At 46.0% G+C, this 21648-nt stretch overlaps 1 protein-coding gene across 7 annotated transcripts in view; it reads left to right on the top strand.

Moving 5' to 3' along the window:
* Dst (dystonin) overlaps nucleotides 1-21648 on the top strand; it is a 396852-nt gene that overhangs the window by 245845 nt on the left and 129359 nt on the right. For 6 of the 7 annotated variants that reach the window (XM_032900894.1, XM_032900896.1, XM_032900895.1 and 3 more), the window contains 17 exons: nucleotides 24-101; nucleotides 193-354; nucleotides 438-542; nucleotides 1899-1994; nucleotides 3081-3206; nucleotides 3600-3752; nucleotides 3930-4084; nucleotides 4260-4386; nucleotides 5422-5605; nucleotides 6490-6647; nucleotides 7101-7279; nucleotides 7739-7877; nucleotides 8501-8694; nucleotides 10172-10334; nucleotides 10995-11078; nucleotides 11884-11991; nucleotides 12452-12550. In XM_032900894.1, the coding sequence (XP_032756785.1) occupies nucleotides 24-101; nucleotides 193-354; nucleotides 438-542; nucleotides 1899-1994; nucleotides 3081-3206; nucleotides 3600-3752; nucleotides 3930-4084; nucleotides 4260-4386; nucleotides 5422-5605; nucleotides 6490-6647; nucleotides 7101-7279; nucleotides 7739-7877; nucleotides 8501-8694; nucleotides 10172-10334; nucleotides 10995-11078; nucleotides 11884-11991; nucleotides 12452-12550 (2310 nt within the window). Of the gene's footprint in view, nucleotides 1-23; nucleotides 102-192; nucleotides 355-437; nucleotides 543-1898; nucleotides 1995-3080; nucleotides 3207-3599; nucleotides 3753-3929; nucleotides 4085-4259; nucleotides 4387-5421; nucleotides 5606-6489; nucleotides 6648-7100; nucleotides 7280-7738; nucleotides 7878-8500; nucleotides 8695-10171; nucleotides 10335-10994; nucleotides 11079-11883; nucleotides 11992-12451; nucleotides 12551-15563; nucleotides 18267-18883; nucleotides 21630-21648 lie in introns of those variants that run through there. The other variant, XM_032900901.1, reaches the window with a different exon arrangement.

Below are 21648 nucleotides of genomic sequence, written 5' to 3' on the forward strand. Positions count from 1 at the left end.
ACACCTTCGCTCCTATATTTTAGATCCAGATGACGGCGCCTCTGAAGCTCTCTTACACGGATAAGTTGCACAGACTAGAGAGTCAGTACACTAAACTCCTGGTAAGCTTTCTTTCTTTCTTTTTTTGTTGGTTTGTTTTCGTTATGCCTGTTTGCAAGCAATCTGATTCTTACATCGGCTTTCCTCTAAAAGAACACATCCAGAAATCAGGAGCGGCACCTCGATACACTCCACAACTTTGTAACCCGGGCAACTAACGAACTTATCTGGTTGAATGAAAAGGAGGAGTCAGAAGTTGCCTATGACTGGAGTGAGAGGAACAGCAATGTCGCCCGGAAAAAAGGCTACCACACGGTGAGTCGGCCACGCTCCAGTGCCAGCGCCAGACCGGGGTGCTTGCCGCGTTTCTGACGCGCCTCTTGATGCTTCCTCGCTAGGAACTGATGCGGGAGCTGGAGCAGAAGGAGGAAAGTATTAAAGCCGTTCAGGAGATCGCAGAGCAGCTGCTTCTGGAAAACCACCCAGCCCGCTTGACCATAGAGGTAAGAAAGTTCGAGATGTGGGCCGAGTTCTGAGGCATCCACAACCGTAAACCTCTTCCGCTAGTTAAAATTAAAAAAATTCGAACTACCAAGTGTTTACTACAGTCTGGCCCAAAAATAATTTCAGAGAGTCATGCTTCTCTCCACCATCTCTTAGGATAAAGGCAGCAGGTTATTTTTAGGCCCCGTGAAGCTACTGGTGGGTAGATTCATCTGATGGAGTGGAAGGCTGTTCTGTGGCAGAATGTGTAACAAGCAGAAGAAATGCAGCTTAGTTTGAGGGAGCAAATAGTATCATGTGTTGCTAGACCACCCCCGGGGGCTGCTAAGCACACATCTTCAGGAACACGTGCCTGCAGTGGGTCATTTCAGGAGGAAGGAAGAGCAGGCTTTACACAGTCTTAGTGCACACAGAGCGCCCCCTCCTGGGAGGCAGGGTAATTGCACCTTCTGCACACACAAAAAAATGGCTTCATAATTCATGATGAACTAGGTGGGCTTTCCTTTATGAAAGATATACTCTGCATTAATTAATAAGCATTCAAACAGATGAATGTTTAAAATATTATTATTACATTATTAAATGTAATAGTTACATCGATGTGAAAGTATATGCTTCTTTTTCTACCCTCCCCAAATCTTCAGAAGAGAGAAACAGACCTGTGTTAACATGCACACCGTATGGCTCAGTAATATAAAAACCCAGGAATAGTGGAGATTGGGATGCCAAAGAGAAAGGCATATGTGGGGATTTTAAAGTCAGGTGTCAGAGTTAGTGACCAAGGAGTAAAGAAAAGGGTTGATTTTACACATAGCGGAAATAGCTTGCATTCATTTCAAATGTAAAATTTTCATATAAAATAGCTATATTTTTTCCTCAGATTTTTAAGAAAAAAATAAGAAATTTAGAAATTTGAGAAAAACCATCTGTACTAACTTTAAAACTATACATAGACTTTAAGACCCACAGAGCAAGGGGGACCTCATAAGATAAAATGAACTACCCCAGTTTTCATAGTTCAGTCCACTGAAGTTTTATTTAAGTTCAAATAATAGAGTGTTTTTGTCATTCGAGATCATCAACATTGAGCCGGGCATGACGACTCACACCTGTGGTTCCAGTCTGTAATGAGAGGCTGAGGCAGGGGGATTACCACACACTTGGGCTGTGTGGCAAGAGACAGCCTGTCAGAGAGAGGGAGGGGAAGGGAAAGAAAAGCAACATTATAAATGTATCAGTATTTGCCCTGCCGGGTCAAGCTACATACCTTACACATGCATGACCCACGTTTGAGGCGGACCAGGGCCTCTGTTCCTTTTCCTCTGCCCCAGCTTTCTGTGTCGTTTCTCCCTAAGGCGTACAAAGCAGCCATGCAGACACAGTGGAGCTGGATCCTACAGCTGTGCCAGTGTGTGGAGCAGCACATTCAGGAGAACACTGCCTATTTTGAGGTGCGTGAGTAGAATGGCCGCTTAAACTGACAGCACTGCCATTTGGTGGGCTTGCCGAGGTGCAGAGAAACACCACAAAGAAACGCACATGAGAGCACATGGAGTGGGGATGGGGGGGGGTGTGAATAAGCCAGTACTTTCTTTTCAGGATGTAAGTGCTGGCTTCAAAATCCTACGCGGTAAAGTCTAGCCTTTAAGGAAGAAATCCTGTGGGTGGAAGATGGCTTAGTGGGCAAATTGCTTGCACTGAGTCCAGTCCCCAGAAACTACACTTATGAAAAGATAAAAATGAGACGCCTAGTGCTGTGTAGGCCAGAGGATCCCTGAGGCTTGCTGGCCAGCCAGCCTAGCCAAATAAGGAGAAATTTATTAATCATTATTATTTATAATCATTAAATATTATTTATAATAAGTATATTAATATAATCAATATATTATAATATGATACTGTGGTATGTATTATAATGCAAATATAATATAATATAATATAAATTAAATATAATAAAAATTATTGTTTAATAATTAGTAATTGTTCACTATTACTAGGTTCAGTGAGAGACCCTATTTCAAAAAAAATAGAGATGAGAGAATTGAAGACACATCTGGTTGTTCACCTCTGATTTACACACACACACACACACACACACACACACACACACACACAAATATTGTAAAAAAATCATTCTAAAAATGTGTCCGACATTAATGAAAAATATTTATGATAGCCAACCAAATAAAGACTTTGGTGTTTTTCTTGAGAAATTTTAATATATTGTTTGAAGTTCCACCCCTTAAAAGATTGATTGAACCCCGAAGGAAAACAGGCTTTTGATCAAAATAATATAGAGCCAAAACATAATGGGTGCTATACATGGACACTCCGTATAATCAGTATTCATCTGTAGCCATCCGAGTTCAAAGGTTTGTTTCTGTTTCAAAAAGGATGTTGCTACTGTTGCTTTGTCCTTTGATTCTGCCCTGGCTTGTCAGGGGCCACAGAGGGCCTGGACACCAGATTTAACACCTCTGGGCTTTCCTGGCATTTAGTGTAGTGTACTTCAGCTGCCAAGTTTTCTCTCTCCTCAGTTTTTCAATGATGCCAAAGAAGCCACCGATTACCTAAGGAATCTGAAAGACGCCATTCAGCGCAAGTACGTCTGTGACCGATCCAGCAGCATTCACAAACTGGAAGACCTCGTCCAGGAGTCCATGGTACTGATGCAGAGCCTGTGGGTCTTGTCAGACACACAGCAGGGTAGACTAGTGTGTTGTTGTATGTTTACATGTTACGTACAAAGTTGTACTTCAGATGCGCAACTGTCTCATCCGATTGAGACCTCAGTTTGCGTCGTTGTTTAAATGATGTTGTTTAAACTGCTTTAGCAGGTCTGCGTGTGGGCAGTAGAAAGTTACATAGTAATAATAACACAAAGAGGAAACAAAATAACAAAGTGAAGGAGGAGGGATTCGGAAGGGGCATGAGATGTGGAAGGAGTCCCCAGTACTCAGGGCATTCTGCCTTGATGATGTTTTATTTGTGTGAGTCCCTATGGGATGGAGAGTTCCAATCATTCCTTTTAAAATCCCGCTGTGTTTCCTGACAAGGAGGAAAAGGAGGAGCTCCTGCAGTACCGAAGCGTGGTGGCCGGGCTGATGGGGCGAGCAAAGACGGTCGTGCAGCTGAAGCCACGGAATCCTGACAACCCACTCAAAACGTCCATCCCGATCAAAGCTATCTGTGACTACAGACAGATTGAGGTACTTGTAATTATCAAAGCAGGCCGGATTAAACGACATCATAGCGCTTCCCAGTCAGAAGGCATTTCTCTGTCTCTAAAAAAAAAAAAAAAAAGTAATAATTTCCCAGACGGAGTGCAGAAGAAGACGAATTAATGGTGACCGACCTCAGCTTTCCCCTCTTTCATTTAAAACCAGATAACCATTTATAAAGACGACGAATGCGTCTTGGCAAATAACTCTCACCGCGCCAAGTGGAAGGTCATCAGTCCCACCGGGAACGAGGCCATGGTCCCGTCTGTGTGCTTTACTGTCCCCCCACCAAACAAAGAAGCGGTTGACTTTGCCAACAGGTTCGTATGGTTTGGGGCCTTTCTGAAGGTTAAAGAAGCCACCCATACTGTGTCAGGGTCCTGCAGGGCTGGAAGGTAGTGGAGGTACTACATAGAGGGCGCAGAAATAAACATTGTAGCATCGACTGCTGTGGTAAAGAGGCCTAAAATCTGCGCTCTGCTGTATGTATTTCAGAATCGAGCAACAGTATCAGAGTGTCCTCACTCTTTGGCATGAGTCTCACATAAACATGAAGAGTATAGTGTCCTGGCATTATCTCGTCAATGAAATCGACAGAATCCGGGCTAGTAACGTGGCTTCGGTGAGTGAGGATGTGTACGTCGACCTAATGTGTCCCCAAACGCCTTGTCATATACAGGGTGAAGCTTACACTTCCTCTGGCCTAGGAGGGAGCCCTGTACGTCCACTCTGTCACTCAGCCAGTGCTCGGTAGGGCCTGACGTAGTAGATGAGGCTCGCTGTACAGGGGAGGGGAGTCTTGAGATCGCACCTCGCTCAGTGCTTACTGGAGGAGAGAGACTAGGACGAGGTGTTTGGACAGACAGAGGGTCCATTTTAATTTCACTTACTGAAATTGTATCCGTGGTTCTTTTCTTACTTGTCTTCTTTTAATTAAAACGTTATGGCAAAGAGCTTGCAAACAAACGATATCATGCCCTAGACTAACAGACCGGAAGTCTGTGCACCTCGGGGACCTTCTGAGGGTGGGGATGGCCACTCTGAAGCCGTGAAGCTTCACGTTTGATTTTGCACCTTCACCCATCCAGCATGGATTTTAATTTACTTACCCATCAGCGAAGCCTGGAAATCCATGTCAGAGTTAAAACCCAAAAATCAGCTTTCCATCTTCTTTCGTGACCTCCGTGCCCTTCGCCTGCTTTTTATCGTTCCTTACCCATGCTTATGCCCACCCTTTCTCTCCTGTTCTCTCTTCTATAAGGCTTGCCATATACACACAAACATTTGCTTTCTTACTCACGTGTATACTACAGGCTAGGCTCCATACACGAGGGAGAACTGACGCCTTATCTTTCTGAGATTGGGTGACCTCCCTTGATATTAGACATTCTAAGTCCTTCTGACTTTCTACGGTTTTCTTACTCCGATCTACATACGTACCAAACGCCGCTGTCCGCTCACCTATTGAAGGAAACTTGGTTGGTTCCACTCCCCTGCTATAGGGTACAAACCCGAAGTAAGCGAAAAGAATATTCATTTTGAACGTCTGCCCTAACCGTGACCAAGCTAGAGTGTACCGTGACATCCTTGACGATCCGCCCCACTCGGATGTAGCTCCTGCCGCTACGTCATTAATCCAAGGATCTCTGTTCTTTAGATAAAGACAATGTTGCCTGGCGAACACCAGCAGGTTCTCAGTAATCTCCAGTCCCGCTTGGAAGATTTTCTGGAGGATAGCCAGGAATCCCAAATATTTTCAGGCTCGGATATAACTCAACTAGAAAAGGAAGTGAATGTGTGTAGGAAGTATTATCAAGAGCTTCTCAAGTCTGCAGAAAGAGGTAAGTGTGGGGTTGCTGGCTCTCTCTCCCCTGTGGGGGTTCCATCTAGACTCTCCTGTACTCTCATCAGTCCAGGGTACATTACGTCAGTCCACCGTGACGCGTATGCGAGACTACGGAGCAGCATGAAATGCGTGCGTGCAGGGGACGGAACTCAGGAGCACATAACTTCATGCTTGAAGCCCTGAGTTCAATCCCAGAACCACCCATAGCAACCAGAACTTCTGAGCTAGGAAGGTGCTCAGAATCATTAATAAAACTGAAGTAACTAAAAATGCCCGCCAAGCCGCGGGACGGACGACAGATTCTCACCTCCTCTGTGTGAAGCAGGTTTGCTGTACTTTACAAAGTGACACTCAGAAGGAAGATGCTTAAGGCTCATGAACGATTTCATTATTTCCCCGTGTTAAGTTTTACACAGGAATTAAAGCAAAGTGTTTTATTAAGTTTTCCTTAATGTAAGTCTTAGTCTTAACTCGTCATACTAGTTAGAAAGAAATGATTTTATTAGTAATATTTTGTGTCTTTAAAATCTCAAAACATTAACACATTTTTTACCTGCTTTTTACTTTTAGATTTTGGTTTAATTTAATGGTTAATTGATGACATACGACTCACATTTTTGTGAATATGAAACAGGATAATACATTGCTTCCTTTGGGTATTTCAGTAATATTTCAGTATTTTACATGGCCTTAGGGAAATTTTCTCAGTGCTTGTTAAGTTTTAAAGTCCACGTTCTGAGACTTGGGTTTTAGGATTTGTGCTAATGGGACCACTGTTTCCCCTCAGTAAGAGCAAAGCGCTGGCTTTTGCTGTGAGTCTTGCACTGAGCTTTTTGGGGAGGGGGAGTTACTCACCGAGCATGCTCTGTCCTTCCACAGAGGAGCAAGAGGAGTCTGTGTACAATCTGTACGTCTCAGAAGTGCGCAACGTCCGGCTTCGCCTGGAGAGCTGTGAAGACCGGTTGATTCGGCAGATCCGGACGCCTCTGGAAAGAGATGACCTACACGAAAGCATGTTGAGAATCACGGAGCAGGAGGTGAGAGCCACACACGTGCCAGCAAAAAAGCCAGGGCCATTTCCTCCTAGTGACCATGAATGTCTCCTTCTGATCTCCCGCGTGTTCAACTGTGACTTCAGCTCCTTACCAAGGCCCAGTTGTGCATTTCTTACTGGACGTAAAACCAAGATCCCGTGGATTGAGGTCCGCCTCTGAGTTAGTAAACACTGAAGCCTCCTGGTGGGCTTCACGCAGAGAGACATTACACACCTGCTGTTTACAAAGCTAGAGATGGGGGGGGGTCAAAGGAATAAACAGAAAAAGGCATTACTGATGATAAAGCCAGACTGGCATGCTTGTTTATTTGGTAAAGAAAGGGGTTATACGGATGCTTATGTCGGTAATGAAATGTAAAACATGCTTTGTAAGCAGCTGTAAGAACCATGACCGTTGGGGTGACAGCAGATAACCCCCATGTGTTTCCTGTACTAGAAACTGAAGAAAGAGCTGGAACGGCTTAAAGACGACTTGGGGGCGATCACAAATAAGTGTGAAGAGTTTTTCAGCCAAGCGGCAGACTCCCCATCCGTCCCCGCCCTGCGATCAGAGCTCAGCGTGGTCCTCCAGAGCATGAGTCAGATCTACTCCATGTCTGCCACTTACATAGAGAAGTATGTCAGCAGCAGTCCTCACCCCCACCTCTCGCTCGGTGGTTCTGTGGGCAGGCCGTGTATCTTAGAAACAAGATTGATATTTCTCCATGTTGAGGGGGGATTGCCTTAGACATTTATGTTCTGTAGGCTCCCTTTTGTAGTTTTGGGGGTTTCTGCTATGCTTGGCGTAACCTATTACAACCTAGGAACCTATTGGGATCTGTATAAATGCACCTGGGGTGGGACATGGGTGACGGACGTCAGTGAGGAAGTGTCTCCTGTTGGAATCTGCGTAAATACCACCTGGGGGGTGAAACATGGGGTGATGTCTATTAGGAAAAGAATCAACTGACTGCTAGATGGACAGGAGGCCAGTCAGTGTGCCCATGTCATGAGTTTTAATGACACTCTGGGACTACAGTGTGGGGGGAGAAAAGACACTAAACAGCGTGGACTAGTGTTTGTTTCTCGTTCAAGGTTGAAGACTGTTAATTTGGTTTTAAAAAACACCCAAGCTGCAGAAGCCCTTGTCAAACTCTACGAAACCAAGCTGTGTGAAGAAGAAGCAGTCATAGCCGACAAGAATAACATTGAGAATTTAATGAGTACATTAAAGGTAAGAGTGTCACTTCTAGCTCTGGCTCCAAGGTCCCGCTTCCAGTCGTTCTCTAGCACAGTGCCAAGCATCTGGCACCAGGACCCTGATGTAGAGCGTCTTTCTGCGTGTGCTACCTCCATTCCACGCTTCTAATTCTACAACTTCCCATAAATAACTACACGCAATCATTTTAGTGTCAGTGATTGATCTATTGCCGTGAGGAGACATCATGACCAAGGTAATTTGTAAAAGAAAGCCTTTAGTTGGGGACTTGCTTACAGTTTCAGAGGGTGAGTCCAGGGTCATCATGGTGAGGAATATGGCAGCAGACAGGGAAGCAGGTGTGGCCCTGGAGCCATAGCTGAGAGCCTACATTTGATCCACACAAGCCCATGACAGAGACAGAGAACAACCAGACCTGGCATGGGCTTTTGAAACCTCAAAGCCCAACCCCAGTGACACATCTGCTTCAACAAAGCCACACCCTCAAATCCTTCTCAAACAGTCCCACCAGCTGGGGACTAAGCATTTAAATATATGTCACGCCATGATGAGCAGATTGTAACCTTCGGTAAATAATGAGCTCCTCTATGACCTGTTGATACATTATTTCATGATGCCCATTGATTCATGTATTTTAGCAATGGCGATCAGAAGTGGATGAGAAGAGAGAAGTGTTCCACGCGTTGGAGGACGAGTTGCAGAAAGCGAAAGCCATCAGTGACGAGATGTTCAAGACACACAAAGAACGGGACCTTGACTTTGACTGGCACAAAGAAAAGGCAGACCAGCTCGTGGAAAGGTGGCAGAGTGTTCATGTCCAGATCGACAACAGGTGGGTCTCCTTTCTGTTCAGTGCACATGTAGGTGGGAGTCCCTTTGGGTACAGAGGGTAGACTCTAATTAAACTCACCAGGCATCAAGTGGCATGCCATAGCCAATGTGCTAGCTGCAGGATTGTCCCCTGACTCCATTTCTTCCTTACGGATTCTCTTTCGCAAAGCATGTAACTTGAAAGAAACATTATCTTTTCTTTTTTTTTCCTCCTTTTTTAAAGATCTATTTATTATATGTAAGTACACTGTAGCTATCTCCAGACCCACCAGAAGAGGGCATCGGATCCCATTACAGATGGTTGTGAGCCACCATGTGGTTGCTGGGAATTGAACTCAGGACCTTGGGAAGAGCAATCAGTGCTCTTAACCACTGAGCCATCTCTCCAGCCCTGTCTTTTCTTTTTAAGATTTGTTTTATTTTATGTGTATGGGTGGTTTGCCTGCACATGCATACCTGGTACCTGACGAGACAGGGAGAGGGCATTGGATCCCCTGGAACTGGAGTTACAGCCAGTAATGAGCCTCCATGGTGTGGATGCAGAGAACCAAACCTAAGTCCTCTGGGAGAGCCACCAATGCTCCTAACTGCTGAGCTGTCTCTGCCTCCAGAAAAATGACCTTTTCAACTGTGCATAGTTAGAAATTCTGATTTGTCATGGCATGTGTATAGTCTGTCTTTTGAAAAGATAATAATATGCCTGTCTAAAAGTTATTACCAACTTACAGTGTTCAGATAACCATGAGTTTACGAAATAAATCACAAGCTTGTTTCTTGGGCTCTACGTACAATCTCTGTTGACCTAAGGAGAAATTAAGAAATCGAAGTGGCCTGCTTCTCGTTTTCATTGACATTGTAAGACAAATGGAATCGTTTGTTCAGTGAGAATTAAAAGCACAAAAGAAAATGGAACTGATTTAGGCTTCATCTTAAATAGTGGCCTTTCTCACTCATTCTTATGCTTATATTAAAATAAATGGGTTTTTTTTTTTTATGGTATAGTTCCACTCAAGAAATGAAGTTCTATTTATATGTATTTTCCTTTGCAAAATGCATGACAAATTTGTTTTTAATGTGTTGATTTAAAATCGTAGAAGTGGGCATTTGGTTTCAGTTCCTCGAAGATACTCTCTTGAGACCACGTTGAACTATCTTTCAAAGGTGAACTATGATCCGAGGCAGGCCTCCTCTACTCAGGATCTGTGGATTGATTATAATGGCGGTCAATTTCCCTGCTTTTTCAGCTTTAGTCTTGGTGTCACAGTAAAACAGCACCAACAAACTTCGGAGCTCCCGGAGCAAACGCTGTCTTCACCCAGACGCTGTGTGGGGCAGATGCTGCAGGAATTGTGTTTCAGGCTTTTGCCAGGTGTCTGCCCCGTTGTGCTTAGTGGCTCTTGGGTCTTAATTTGTCTTTCTCTCCCCTGTCCCTTCGCCCCTCCGGCTGGGACCTGACTCTTCCACTGCCGCTCTTGCAGGCTGCGGGACTTAGAAGGGATTGGGAAGTCCCTGAAGCACTACAGGGACTCCTACCACCCTCTAGATGACTGGATCCAGCAAATCGAAACGACCCAGAGAAAAATTCAGGAAAATCAGCCAGAAAACAGCAAAGCTCTGGCCGTACAGCTGAACCAACAGAAGGTATTTGAACTGAGATTCCGTCTGAATTTGGTTGGTCTCAAGCCTCACCTTTCTCTCCTGTGTTGGAAGAAAGGGCAATTACTCACATCTCTGTGAGGAAGAATGAGAATGTATATGAGGATTCCATACCTTTAAACGCGCCTGCACTTACTTGTGTTTCCCGGAAGTCATTGGTGAAAGCGTAGATAATGAAGAAAGTGTTGGGGTAGTTTCCATGGACTCCATCTTCCAGGTTTCACAGGCTGGGTCTAATTTTTTTCTTGATCATATACTGGCAGCATGGTTTTATACTTGGAAAATTAATAAACGGGGCCAGAGGTAATAGAATCCCAGCTGGTCACAGTTGCTGGGAAGTTGGACGATTTAAGGTTTTATCGTTAGCAGCCAGTGATGTCTAGCTGTTTTCATCTGAAGTGGGTGTAATGAAAGGCGCCGAGTCTGCCCTGTGTAGTTCTCATTTCCGCTTCGAAAGCCTCCCAAGGGCAGATTGCTTATTAATCTTATCCTGGAAGTTTCTTATTTATCTGTGAGTCAAGGCACAGGTGAGGTATGACGCATTAAGAGGTAAAGCCCTGAGGGGCCTGGATGTTTCTTCATCACTGAGTATGAGGTGGAACTTTGTAGAGCTCCGGACTCTTTCTCTCTAAACTGTGTTCGCAGATGCTGGTGTCTGAGATAGAGGTGAAGCAGAGCAAAATGGACGAGTGTCAGAAATACTCGGAGCAGTACTCGGCTGCCGTCAAGGTGAGGACAGTCACGTAGTTGAGGCAAAAAGGTATATAATGCTATAGCAATATTTTCAAAGCAGTTTGAAGTTCTGCTTAAAAAAGAGAAAAATCCTCATTTAGTCTTTTGTATACACACCTAGTAATTGCTTATGAAATGAGTCAGGTGACGGCCCGTGACCGGTTCATTTTTCTCTGTCTCTGTGGATGCATTGAAAATGTACACACGCCCCCCAACACCTAGGTCTGAAACTTGTTTCGTATATGCTTTCCCTTTCTGTTTAATTTAAAATTTAGAGAAGATTTAGCTTCTACTGAAGAGACCCTGTCATAGTTTTGTAAGGTAACACTGACAGTATCTTAGGCTCCCAGCTCCATGGCTCTATGGACTAAATGGAGCATCCTGAACTGAGAATATTCTGCAGTGAATGTTTTTGAGGGCCCTAAATACAATCGGGACCTTTGCTGACCTCCACACTTGTCTCTGTTCATGTCACAGCCTCACAGGTATCTCTAATAGATTCTTTAAAAATTTAGTTTTCGGTGCACGCTGTTTGTCTCAGCACTTGGGAGGCAGAGGCAGGTGAATCTCTGAGTTCAGGGCCAGCCTGGTCTACAGAGTGAGTTCAGGGCAGGCAAGGCGACGACGCAGAGGAACCTTGTCTCTAAAAGCAACAACGACAAAATGTAGTACTCACCATTTAGCTTTTTTATTTAAGATTATTTCAGTGAACTAGTTACCCATGCCCTGTGGTCAGTCCCTGTGAATTGAAGCCTTCAGGCTTTGCTTGGATTAACTGTATCACGTTGGCTCTTTCGTGCAGGACTATGAATTGCAAACAATGACCTACAGGGCCATGGTGGATTCCCAGCAGAAGTCACCAATGAAGCGTCGGCGGATACAGAGCTCGGCGGACCTCATTATTCAAGAGGTGACGAATGCAGAAGGGTAGAGGATGGGCAGGGGAGAGAGAGAGAAAGAAACGATGTTTTAAAAACACTTTGACTTTTATCCTGGTAAAACGTACCTAAAATAAAACCAGCCATTTTAATTATTTATAAATGATCTAATGGCATTTTAGTATATCGCTTTAGTATTTCTTTTAAATCACCCCTGACGTAAAATGCCACGGCACAACATCTTATTAAGTCTCTTTAAAAACTCTTTTAAAGTCAACATCGTTTATTAACACAGAAAAGAATGCCTTTCGTGATTAAACCCAGAAGGAAGTTATGAGTTGGTGTGGTGTACAAAGGCGGCAGCCAGTGAGACCCACTTTGGATAAGCGTATGCCTTAGTCCCCAAGGCCTAGTCAGTAGCATGGGCATCAGTCGGCATTCACGCATCTTGCTGGTCGCAGAGATAATGCTCTCCTCACGTCTTCCTTGCAGTTCATGGACCTACGGACGAGGTACACTGCCCTGGTCACTCTTATGACGCAGTACATTAAATTCGCTGGTGATTCCTTGAAAAGGCTGGAGGAGGAGGAGGTAACCGTTAACATGTTACATCCGTGTGAACGGGAACGAGGTTTGAGCCGAAACGGTAGTGCTTTGTAAGCTTCCCGATGAATTTACATGGCTGCTTGCTAACGTGCAAGTCATTCATTGGAAGCTTACCCTGGAAAAGTACTTGGGCATTCATTTGTTTGTTTTTTAGATTCTCCAAGACAGAAAAGCATGTTTAAAGTTTTACTTCGGGTGGGCTAGAGTATTGACTCTGCGTGCTGTTAGCGTGGGTTTGGTCCCCAAGCTTCAAAAGCAGCTACTTCAGAACCAATGTGATAGACTCAGGGTCGTAAATAGTCCTGTGTCAGCGGAAGATTTGGGCAGAAGTTGGTTCCGCTTCTTCACAGCTGAGGAACGGTTTCTATCAAGCACAGGCGCTGCTCATGTGAAGTCTGTAGAGAGGCTCCATGCAGACACATCTGTGTTATGCACCTTAAGTCAACACACATTTTCAGAGATTTCAGTTCTAAACCACTGTATTAAAAAGGCAAACTTAGTGGTCGATATTTGTGCACAAGTGTGGCGCTCATAGCTCTCTTAGTAAGTGAAACGCACTTCTTGCCTGTGATAGAATTTTCTCACTCTCACTACATTTTGAGAGATGCTGTCCCACTTTTAAATGGTGTATGCGTCTTTTAAATCTTATTCGCGGTTGTTAGATATGAAATCAGTTAAGTCCTTTTGTGTTCTCACCGTGTATATTTAACTGTTCCTCGGCTCAGTTCCTAGAAGATAGAAATGGACAGAACCAAAGATATTTTCAAAGATTTAAATACTTATCGTTACCAAAGCACTAGCAATTGATAATGGATTGAAAATAAAAACAATATAGGTTTTTGAAGATACACAGACTATGATTTAAAATAAACATTAACACCCTTCTGTGTAAGGGTCATAGTAATGGACTATCCTTAAAAATACGTAACTCAGTAGGGGTGGTGGTAGTGCATGCCTTTAATTCCAGCACTCAGGCGGCTGAGGTAGGCAGATCTCTTCGCCTTCAAGGCCAGCGTAGTCTACAGAGCCAGTTCCAGGACAGCCAAGGCTGCAAGAAGAAACCCGGTCTCAAAAAAAAGAAAAGAAAAAAAAGAAAAAAGGAAGAAAAGATTATGTAACTAACGCGAGCTTTAGACCCCCCAAAGAATAGTACTTCTGAAACACTCTTGAAGTTCTACAGGATAAACTGCCCTGAGAGAACAATTTTTCATAAACAACATACAAGCAGAGATACATGAAGATTTCAGAAGTGTTAGAGAAATATAGAACATTTCCATATATATGCTCGGATGCGTATTTGATATGGTGGAGAAGTTCTGTAGTTGATATAAACACCCAACTCTCAAAGTTATTGATCTCTCTGCATAGAGCTGAGAGAGACCTTCCGAGGAACTGATCTTCATGAGTAAATCTGATGGGAAGATGGAAAGTCAGTAACTGACCTAAGTTATTGGAAGTAATTTTAAGCATTTGTGAAATAATTCTAGCCAATTAGATAACGTACAATTATTAAACCAACAAGATTACTCTAGTTAAGGTATTGAAGACTCAGCAATAGATTTTATTTTTTTTGCTAAGGTAAGCAGATTCTGACCAGGGGAAAACAGCTTGGTAACAGCTAAGCTATGTTTCAGAGTGAGATGTGACGAGGGGCTGGTTCTCAGAAAGAATTGTAAGAAATTAAATTTTGTGTTTCTGTGTTTGAGACAGTGGCTCTCTGGTTAACCCAGAACGATGGGCCAGAACTCGAAACCCTCCTGTTTCAACCTGAGCACTGGGACCACAGGTGTGCGTGTCTGTGCCCTGAGACGACTTCATGTTTTCAATATGCTGATGAGACTTGTATCTCCGTGGAGTCGTATTAACAACCGTGGGGAGGTTAATGAAGGAAGCTGAGCGTTGAAGCTTCAAATTATCAGAGATCAAGAAAGTGGGGGAAGAGAAAGATTCCTTACCAGTTAAATTCGTGAAATCCACATATATCTCAGTGAAAACAAAGCTTACCTATAAAACGATTTCCATATTTCTATTTCAGCTGTTTTTTCTCTGCAGTTTTTTTTTCAAACTGATCCTGTCTGGAGCTGTTAAGGAAGAAAACTAGAATTTATTTATAAACAAGTCTAAACATGCAGGGTTTCAATTGATACTTAGTTTCCCAGTCCTCCCAGCTGCTGGAAGGTTTTCTGATATTTATTTGGTACAATGGGTTTGAATCCTTATTGTATATATTTTTAAATGCTTCCTATTTCACAAATATCTTTGTATTTGTGGGGTATATAAAGGGACTTGACAAAATGGCTCTAGGCAATCCATGCCAACAACAACGACCTATGAGTGCTTGGAGCTCATCTCTCCAAAGCCGTCAGGGACAGACGCTGCCTTTGCATTAGCAATGACATTCATTGTAACTGTCACATTTGCGTTCATAAACATTGACTTAGAAATGTCAATGTTTTGCGTAATTCTCCTTTCCTGTGTTTTAAAGCATCATTTCCGACTCTGGCTCTCTGTTCCGACGTTCTCTTTCTTTAATCATAAACATGGAACTGTGCGTATCATGTTTAATTTCCACTGGACTCCGCTATTGAAAAACGAAATCTTGCGTTCTTCGGTTCCTGTATGGTGGCGTTGTTCTCAACTGACAGTATTATGTTGCATGTGAGACTAGGGTGGGTATCATGAGAAAAGCTTCATTTTTCTTTATATCTGTAAAAGTTTGGGGCCCCACTCATGTCTAAAGAGGCCTTTCTGGCTTCAAAACCCCAAGCCTGCTAATTTTCTTCTGAGGGGCAGAACGCATTCTTTGGGAAACAAACATTCTTGCAGGATTTCTGTCTCCTCGCTTCTGGCTTTCTGAGGCTTCTGCTCTGAAGGTCCTGGTGCTGGTGGCGATTGCTTGTTCTGCATCTGAGCGCCCTTGGTCTCGTAAGTACTGCTCCCGAGGCTGCAGGATTCTATTTCAACGGAACGCCTTTGACCCTCTAAATGTTTCTTATAGATGAAAAGGTCTAAAGAGAATTCTGAACACGGGGCGTATTCAGATCTGCTGCAGCGTCAGAAAGCGACCATGGTTGAGAATAGCAAGCTTACAGGAAAGATCAGTGAACTGGAGACAATGGTGGCTGAGCTAAAGAAACAGAAATCTCGGGTGGAGGAAGAGCTTCCCAAAGTTAAGGAGGCCGCCGAAAACGAACTGAGGAAGCAGCAGAGGAACGTGGAGGACATCGCCCTGCAGAAGCTGAGGGCGGAGAGCGAGGCCAAGCAGTACCGCCGAGAGCTGGAGACCATCGCGAGGGAGAAGGAAGCCGCCGAGCGGGAGCTGGAGAGGGTGAGGCAGCTCACGGCAGAGGCCGAGGCTCGGAGGGCCGCGGTGGAGGAGAACGTCCGCAGCTTCCGGAGCCAGCTGCAGGAGAACACCTTCACCCGGCAAACGCTGGAAGAGCATCTGCGCAGGAAGGACTCGAGCCTCAGTGATCTGAACCAGCAGAAGCTGGCCCTGGCCGAGGAACTCCAGCGGAAGCGCGAGCGCGAGGAGGAGCTGCTGCGGCTGGTGAGGCAGATGGAACGGGACCTGGCCTTTCAGAAGCAGGCGGCCGAGAAGCAGCTGAAGGAAAAGCAAAAGATCGAGTTGGAGGCAAGGAGAAAGATAACCGAAATTCAGTTTTCGTGTAGAGAGAGCGCTGCGGCGGCGCAGGCAGGCGCCCTGAAGGAGCTGGACAGACAGAAGGAGGAGCAGCTGAAGCAGCAGGTGGACGAGCTGACCGTGGCCAACAGAAAGGCAGAGAAGGAGATGAGAGAGCTGAAGCAGGAACTCAGCGCGGTCCAGCTCGAAAAGGCGTCATCCGAGGAAAAGGCTCGGTTGCTGAAAGACAAACTGAACGAGACCAACAGCACACTCAGGTGCCTCAAGGAGGACCTGGAAAGGAAGGATCAGGCCCAGGAACGCTACTCCCAGCAGCTCAGAGACCTCGGCAGGCAGCTCAACCAGACGACGGACAAGGCCGAAGAGGTGAGGCAGGAAGCGAACGATCTCAAGAGGATAAAGCACAGCTATCAGCTGGAGCTAGAGTCTCTCCACCAAGAGAAGGGAAAGCTCCAGAGGGAAGTGGACAGAGTCACCAGGGCGCACGCGCTGGCCGAGAGGAACATCCAGCATTTAAACTCGCAGGTCGGCGCTCCGCGGGATGAGAAGGAGCCCTCAGGTGAAAGGAGGCAGCTCTGCCGGAGGAAATCGGATCACCTGAAAGAGGAGTTTGAGAGGAGCCACGCCCAGTTGCTTCAGAATATTAAAGCGGAGAAAGAAAACGATGACAAAATCCGGAAGCTGAACGAGGAGCTGGAGAAGAGCAACGAGTGCGCGGAGATGCTCAAGCAAAGGGTGGACGAGCTCACGCGGCAGAACCAGGAAACCAAACGAGCGATGCAGCGGATTCAGGCCGAGTCCGAGACCGTGGTCCGAGAGAAGCAGGCCATCCAGCAGAGGTGCGAAGCGCTGCGCATCCAGGCGGACGGTTTCAAGGACCAGCTCCGCCACACCAACGAGCACTTGCACAAGCAGACCAAGACGGAACAGGATTTCCACCGGAAGATCAAGAGCCTGGAGGACGACCTCGCCCAAAGCCAAAACCTGGTGAGCGAGTTCAAGCAGAAGTGCGAGCAGCAGAACATTATCATCCAGAACACGGAGAAGGAGGTGAGGAGCCTGAGCGCCGAGCTGAACGCGTCCAAAGAGGAGAAGCGGCGGGAAGAGCAGAGGGCCCAGCGTCAGCGAGCTCAGGTGCAGGAGCTAAACGACAGGCTGAAGAGGGTGCAGGACGAACTGCACTTGAAGACCATCGAGGAGCAGGTGACCCGCAGGAAGATGGTCCTGCTGCAGGAAGAGTCCGATAAGTTCAAGCGCTCGGCCGACGAGTTCCGGAAGAAGATGGAGAAGTTAATGGAGTCCAAGGTCATCACGGAAAACGACATCTCGGGCATCAAGCACGACTTCGTGTCTCTCCAGAGAGAAAACTGCCGCGCGCAGGAGAACGCGAAACTGTGCGAGACGAGCATCCGAGAGCTCGAGCGGCAGCTCCAGTGCTACCGCGAGAAGATGCAGCAAGGCCAGCACGGAGAAGCGAATCACTATCAGAAGTGCCGGAAGCTAGAGGAGGAGTTGTTGGCCCAGAGACGGGAGGTTGAAAACCTCAAGCAAAAAATGGACCAGCAGATAAAGGAGCAGGAACACCACTTACTTCTGCTCCAGTGCGAAATTCAAAAGAAGAGCCCGACCCAGGACCACAGCTTCACGTCGGCTTTTGATACGGCAGGGAGAGAGTGCCGCCACCCTGCAGAGATCTCCGCCGGGAACTCTGGGCACCTTAACCTAACGGCCAGACTTCCGCTGTCCAGATGGACTCAGGAACCACACCAGGCAGAAGGAAAATGTCAGCACAGGGCCCCTGAACCCCTTCCAAAGGAGGTTCAGTTCCGACAGCCAGGGGCTCCGCTGGACAAGGAAAGCAGCCAGCCATGCTACTCCGAGTATTTTTCTCAGACAAGCACTGAAGTACAGATAACTTTCGATGATAAAAACCCACTCACGAGGCTATCCGAACTGGAGACGATGAGGGAGCAAGCCCTGCGTCCTTCCAGACCGCCCGTGACGTATCAGGATGACAGACTTGAAAGGGAGTTGGTGAAGCTTTTGACACCCTTAGAGGTACACATTGGCCTGAGACCTTATTAGTTAGATCGTGTCAGGCTTCCTCCTTTATTCCTTTTTCCCCCTCCCCCATCCAAGACTAGATTTTTAACAGTTTTATATGCTTAGCTGTGTGCGAGGGGAGAAAAAAAAATAATGTAATTTTCCAGCAGTTTTGGCTGCGTTTGCTGTAAATTGCTGCTGACTTATGAATGCTTGAGATGAGACACACGTGGGATGGATGAAGTAAATATTTTAATATGACTTAATTTAAAAAAATATATAGAAAATAGTCGTGAGTGAAGCTCAGTGGTAGAAGGCTTCTCTAGCATGCAGAAGGCCCAGGAATAGAGTCCCCGAACTACAAGGGGGGAGGGGGGAAAGGATAGAAGAATCAAATATTACCTTCAATACCTAGCGTACTCTGGCCAGGTTTCATTCTGACCTCCTCCCACAGACCGCTTTAATGTATTTAGTTGCTAACACTTGAGTCTCTCAGAATATCGTTATCCCTACCCTGGGTTGGCAATTCTTCACCCAGTTATTGTACAAGGGATTGTGATGGGGCGGAGACTATTTGATAAGGTGCCGTGCTCTTTGGGCCACGTTTAACATCTTAAACATTCCTATTGCAGATAGCAAAGAGCAAACAGTGCGGCGTGCATACAGAAGTCACGGCCTTAAAACAAGAGAAGAGGCTGGGTTTCAGTGCTGGTGGATGGATGCTGGAAGGGTCCAGAGCGTCTGGTGGACTCAAGGGAGATTTCCTTAAGAAAGGCGTAGAGTCAGAGACTCCCCAGAGCCCTGACCTTAACCAAGCATGCGCTGTTAGGGATGATGAGTTTCAGTTCCAAGGGCTCAGGCACACGGTGACTGGCAGGCAGCTGGTCGAGGCGAAGCTTCTGGATATGAGAACAGTTGAGCAGCTGCGGCTCGGTCTGAAGACCGTTGAAGAAGTTCAGAGAAGTCTTAGCAAGTTTCTGACCAAGGCCACCTCGATCGCAGGACTGTATCTAGAATCTTCCAAGGAAAAGATGTCGTTCTCTTCGGCCGCCCAGAAAATCGTAATAGACAAAATGATGGCTCTAGCCCTTTTGGAGGCTCAGGCTGCAACAGGTTTTATTATCGATCCCATCTCTGGTCAGACTTACTGTGTCGAAGACGCAGTCCTGCGAGGTGTCGTCGACCCCGAGTTCAGGAATAGGCTCCTAGAGGCAGAGAAGGCAGTTCTGGGATATTCCCATACTAATACAACGCTGTCAGTGTTCCAGGCCATGGAAAATAGAATGCTGGACAGGAAGAAAGGTAAACATATCTTGGAGGCACAGATTGCCAGTGGGGGCGTCATTGACCCCGTGAGAGGCGTCCGTGTCCCCCCGGAAACGGCTGTGCAGCAGGGCTTGCTAAACAACGCCGTCCTCCAGTTCTTGCACGAGCCGTCCAGCAACGCGAGAGTCTTCCCTAATCCCAACAACAAGCAGGCTCTGTATTATTCAGAGTTACTGCAGATCTGTGTGTTTGACGTAGATTGCCAGTGTTTCCTCTTGCCATTCGGGGAGAGGGAAATATCCAATCTCAACATAGAGAAGACTCACAAAATTGCCGTGGTAGATACTAAAACAGGGGCGGAACTGACGGCATTCGAGGCTTTCCAGAGAAACCTGATCGACAAGAGTGTTTACCTCGAACTCTCTGGGCAGCAGTATCAGTGGAAGGAAGCCACATTTTTTGACTCCTACGGGCATCCTTCTCACATGCTGACCGATACGAAAACTGGCCTGCAGTTCAACGTTAGTGAAGCTATAGAGCAGGGAATGCTAGACAAAGCCTTGGTCCAAAAGTACCAAGAAGGCCTTACCACACTAACAGAACTGGCTGACTCTCTGCTGAGCAAGGTAGTTCCCAAGAAGGATTTGCACAGTCCCATTGCAGGCTACTGGCTGACCGCTAGTGGGGAACGGATCTCCTTGCTGAAAGCCTCCCGAAGAAACCTGGTTGATAGGGTTACAGCCCTTCGATGCCTCGAAGCCCAAGTCAGTACAGGGGGGATCATTGATCCCCTAACTGGGAAAAAGTACAGGGTGGCTGAGGCTTTGCATAGAGGCCTTGTTGATGAGGGCTTCGCCCAGCAGCTACGCCAGTGTGAATTAGTGATCACAGGCATCGGCCACCCTGTCACTAGTAAAATGATGTCAGTGGCGGAAGCCGTGAATGCTAATATTATCAGTAAGGAGATGGGCATCCGGTGCCTGGAATTTCAGTACCTGACAGGGGGCCTGATAGAGCCTCAGGTTAACTCGAGGCTGTCCATAGAAGAGGCCCTTCAAGTCGGCATCATTGATGTCCTCATTGCCACCAGACTCAAAGATCAAAAGTCATATGTCAGGAATATAATGTGCCCCCAGAGTAAAAGAAAGCTGACTTATAAAGAGGCCTTGGAGAAAGCGGATTTTGATTTCCACACAGGACTTAAGCTGTTAGAAGTGTCTGAACCCTTGGGGACTGGGATATCCAACCTCTACTATTCTTCCCAGTAGGGCGTTTCACTCCATGCAGAGGCCGTGCCGGCTGCATCCTGCCATCTGCTCAGAGCAGATGGTGTCCGCTAAATGTGCAGCCTAGGAACTGTGTCACCAGCCCGAAGTGCTGTTAGTTTCTTGCAGGCTAGAAATAGCTCCCTACTCAGAAAATATAAACTCATTCTTAGATTGAAAGCAAGAAACGATTGGCCACCCTTGAAACAGTTACTTTTTAAAATTCTTATCTCACTAAAGTAAATGGGTTTTACCTAGAAAATGGGGAGAGCATGGTGAACATCAACACGTTCGGGGGCTCATTTCTCCTGACCTCCTCCCGTAGTCCTTACACTGAATCAATTCAACACGTCTATGACGTCATACTTTGTGCATCCTGGAAGAGTACCTCGCAGAGCACCACAGGACCTGAATCTAAGACAACATGCAAATGTGCTCCAGACCTGTGAGGCTAGAGCGATTCCTGATGTTCTCTATATATTAAAGTGTTCGCTGTTGACTCTTCTTTTGGTTGAGACTTTGGAATTAAAGTCTAACAAGTGCATTGGGGTTTGGAGGAGGAGCATCCTCTGTGTCTGGTCTCTCTCTCTCCCTTTGCTCTCTCCTTTTGTCTGATAGCATCTGTCAAGGCATCCGCGATTGTAATGCTAATGTAAAGGCAGCGATTCCCAAATCTCCCCTCCCCATCTCATGAATAAAGTTGAGTTCGCTTATTTGTCATACTTCTGAAGCAGCTGGGTGGCCAGAGCAGCCATTCCCATCTACAAAGACATCTGCTGTGCGATGTGTTGGGCATGGTTAAGTGAATGAATAAAACATCTCAGTAACCCGTGTGCATGATGGGAAACATTTGTGCATTCTCGTTT

The sequence above is a fragment of the Rattus rattus genome, chromosome 4 (genome assembly GCF_011064425.1).
Source record: "Rattus rattus isolate New Zealand chromosome 4, Rrattus_CSIRO_v1, whole genome shotgun sequence".
NCBI classification, from domain to species: domain Eukaryota; kingdom Metazoa; phylum Chordata; class Mammalia; order Rodentia; family Muridae; genus Rattus; species Rattus rattus.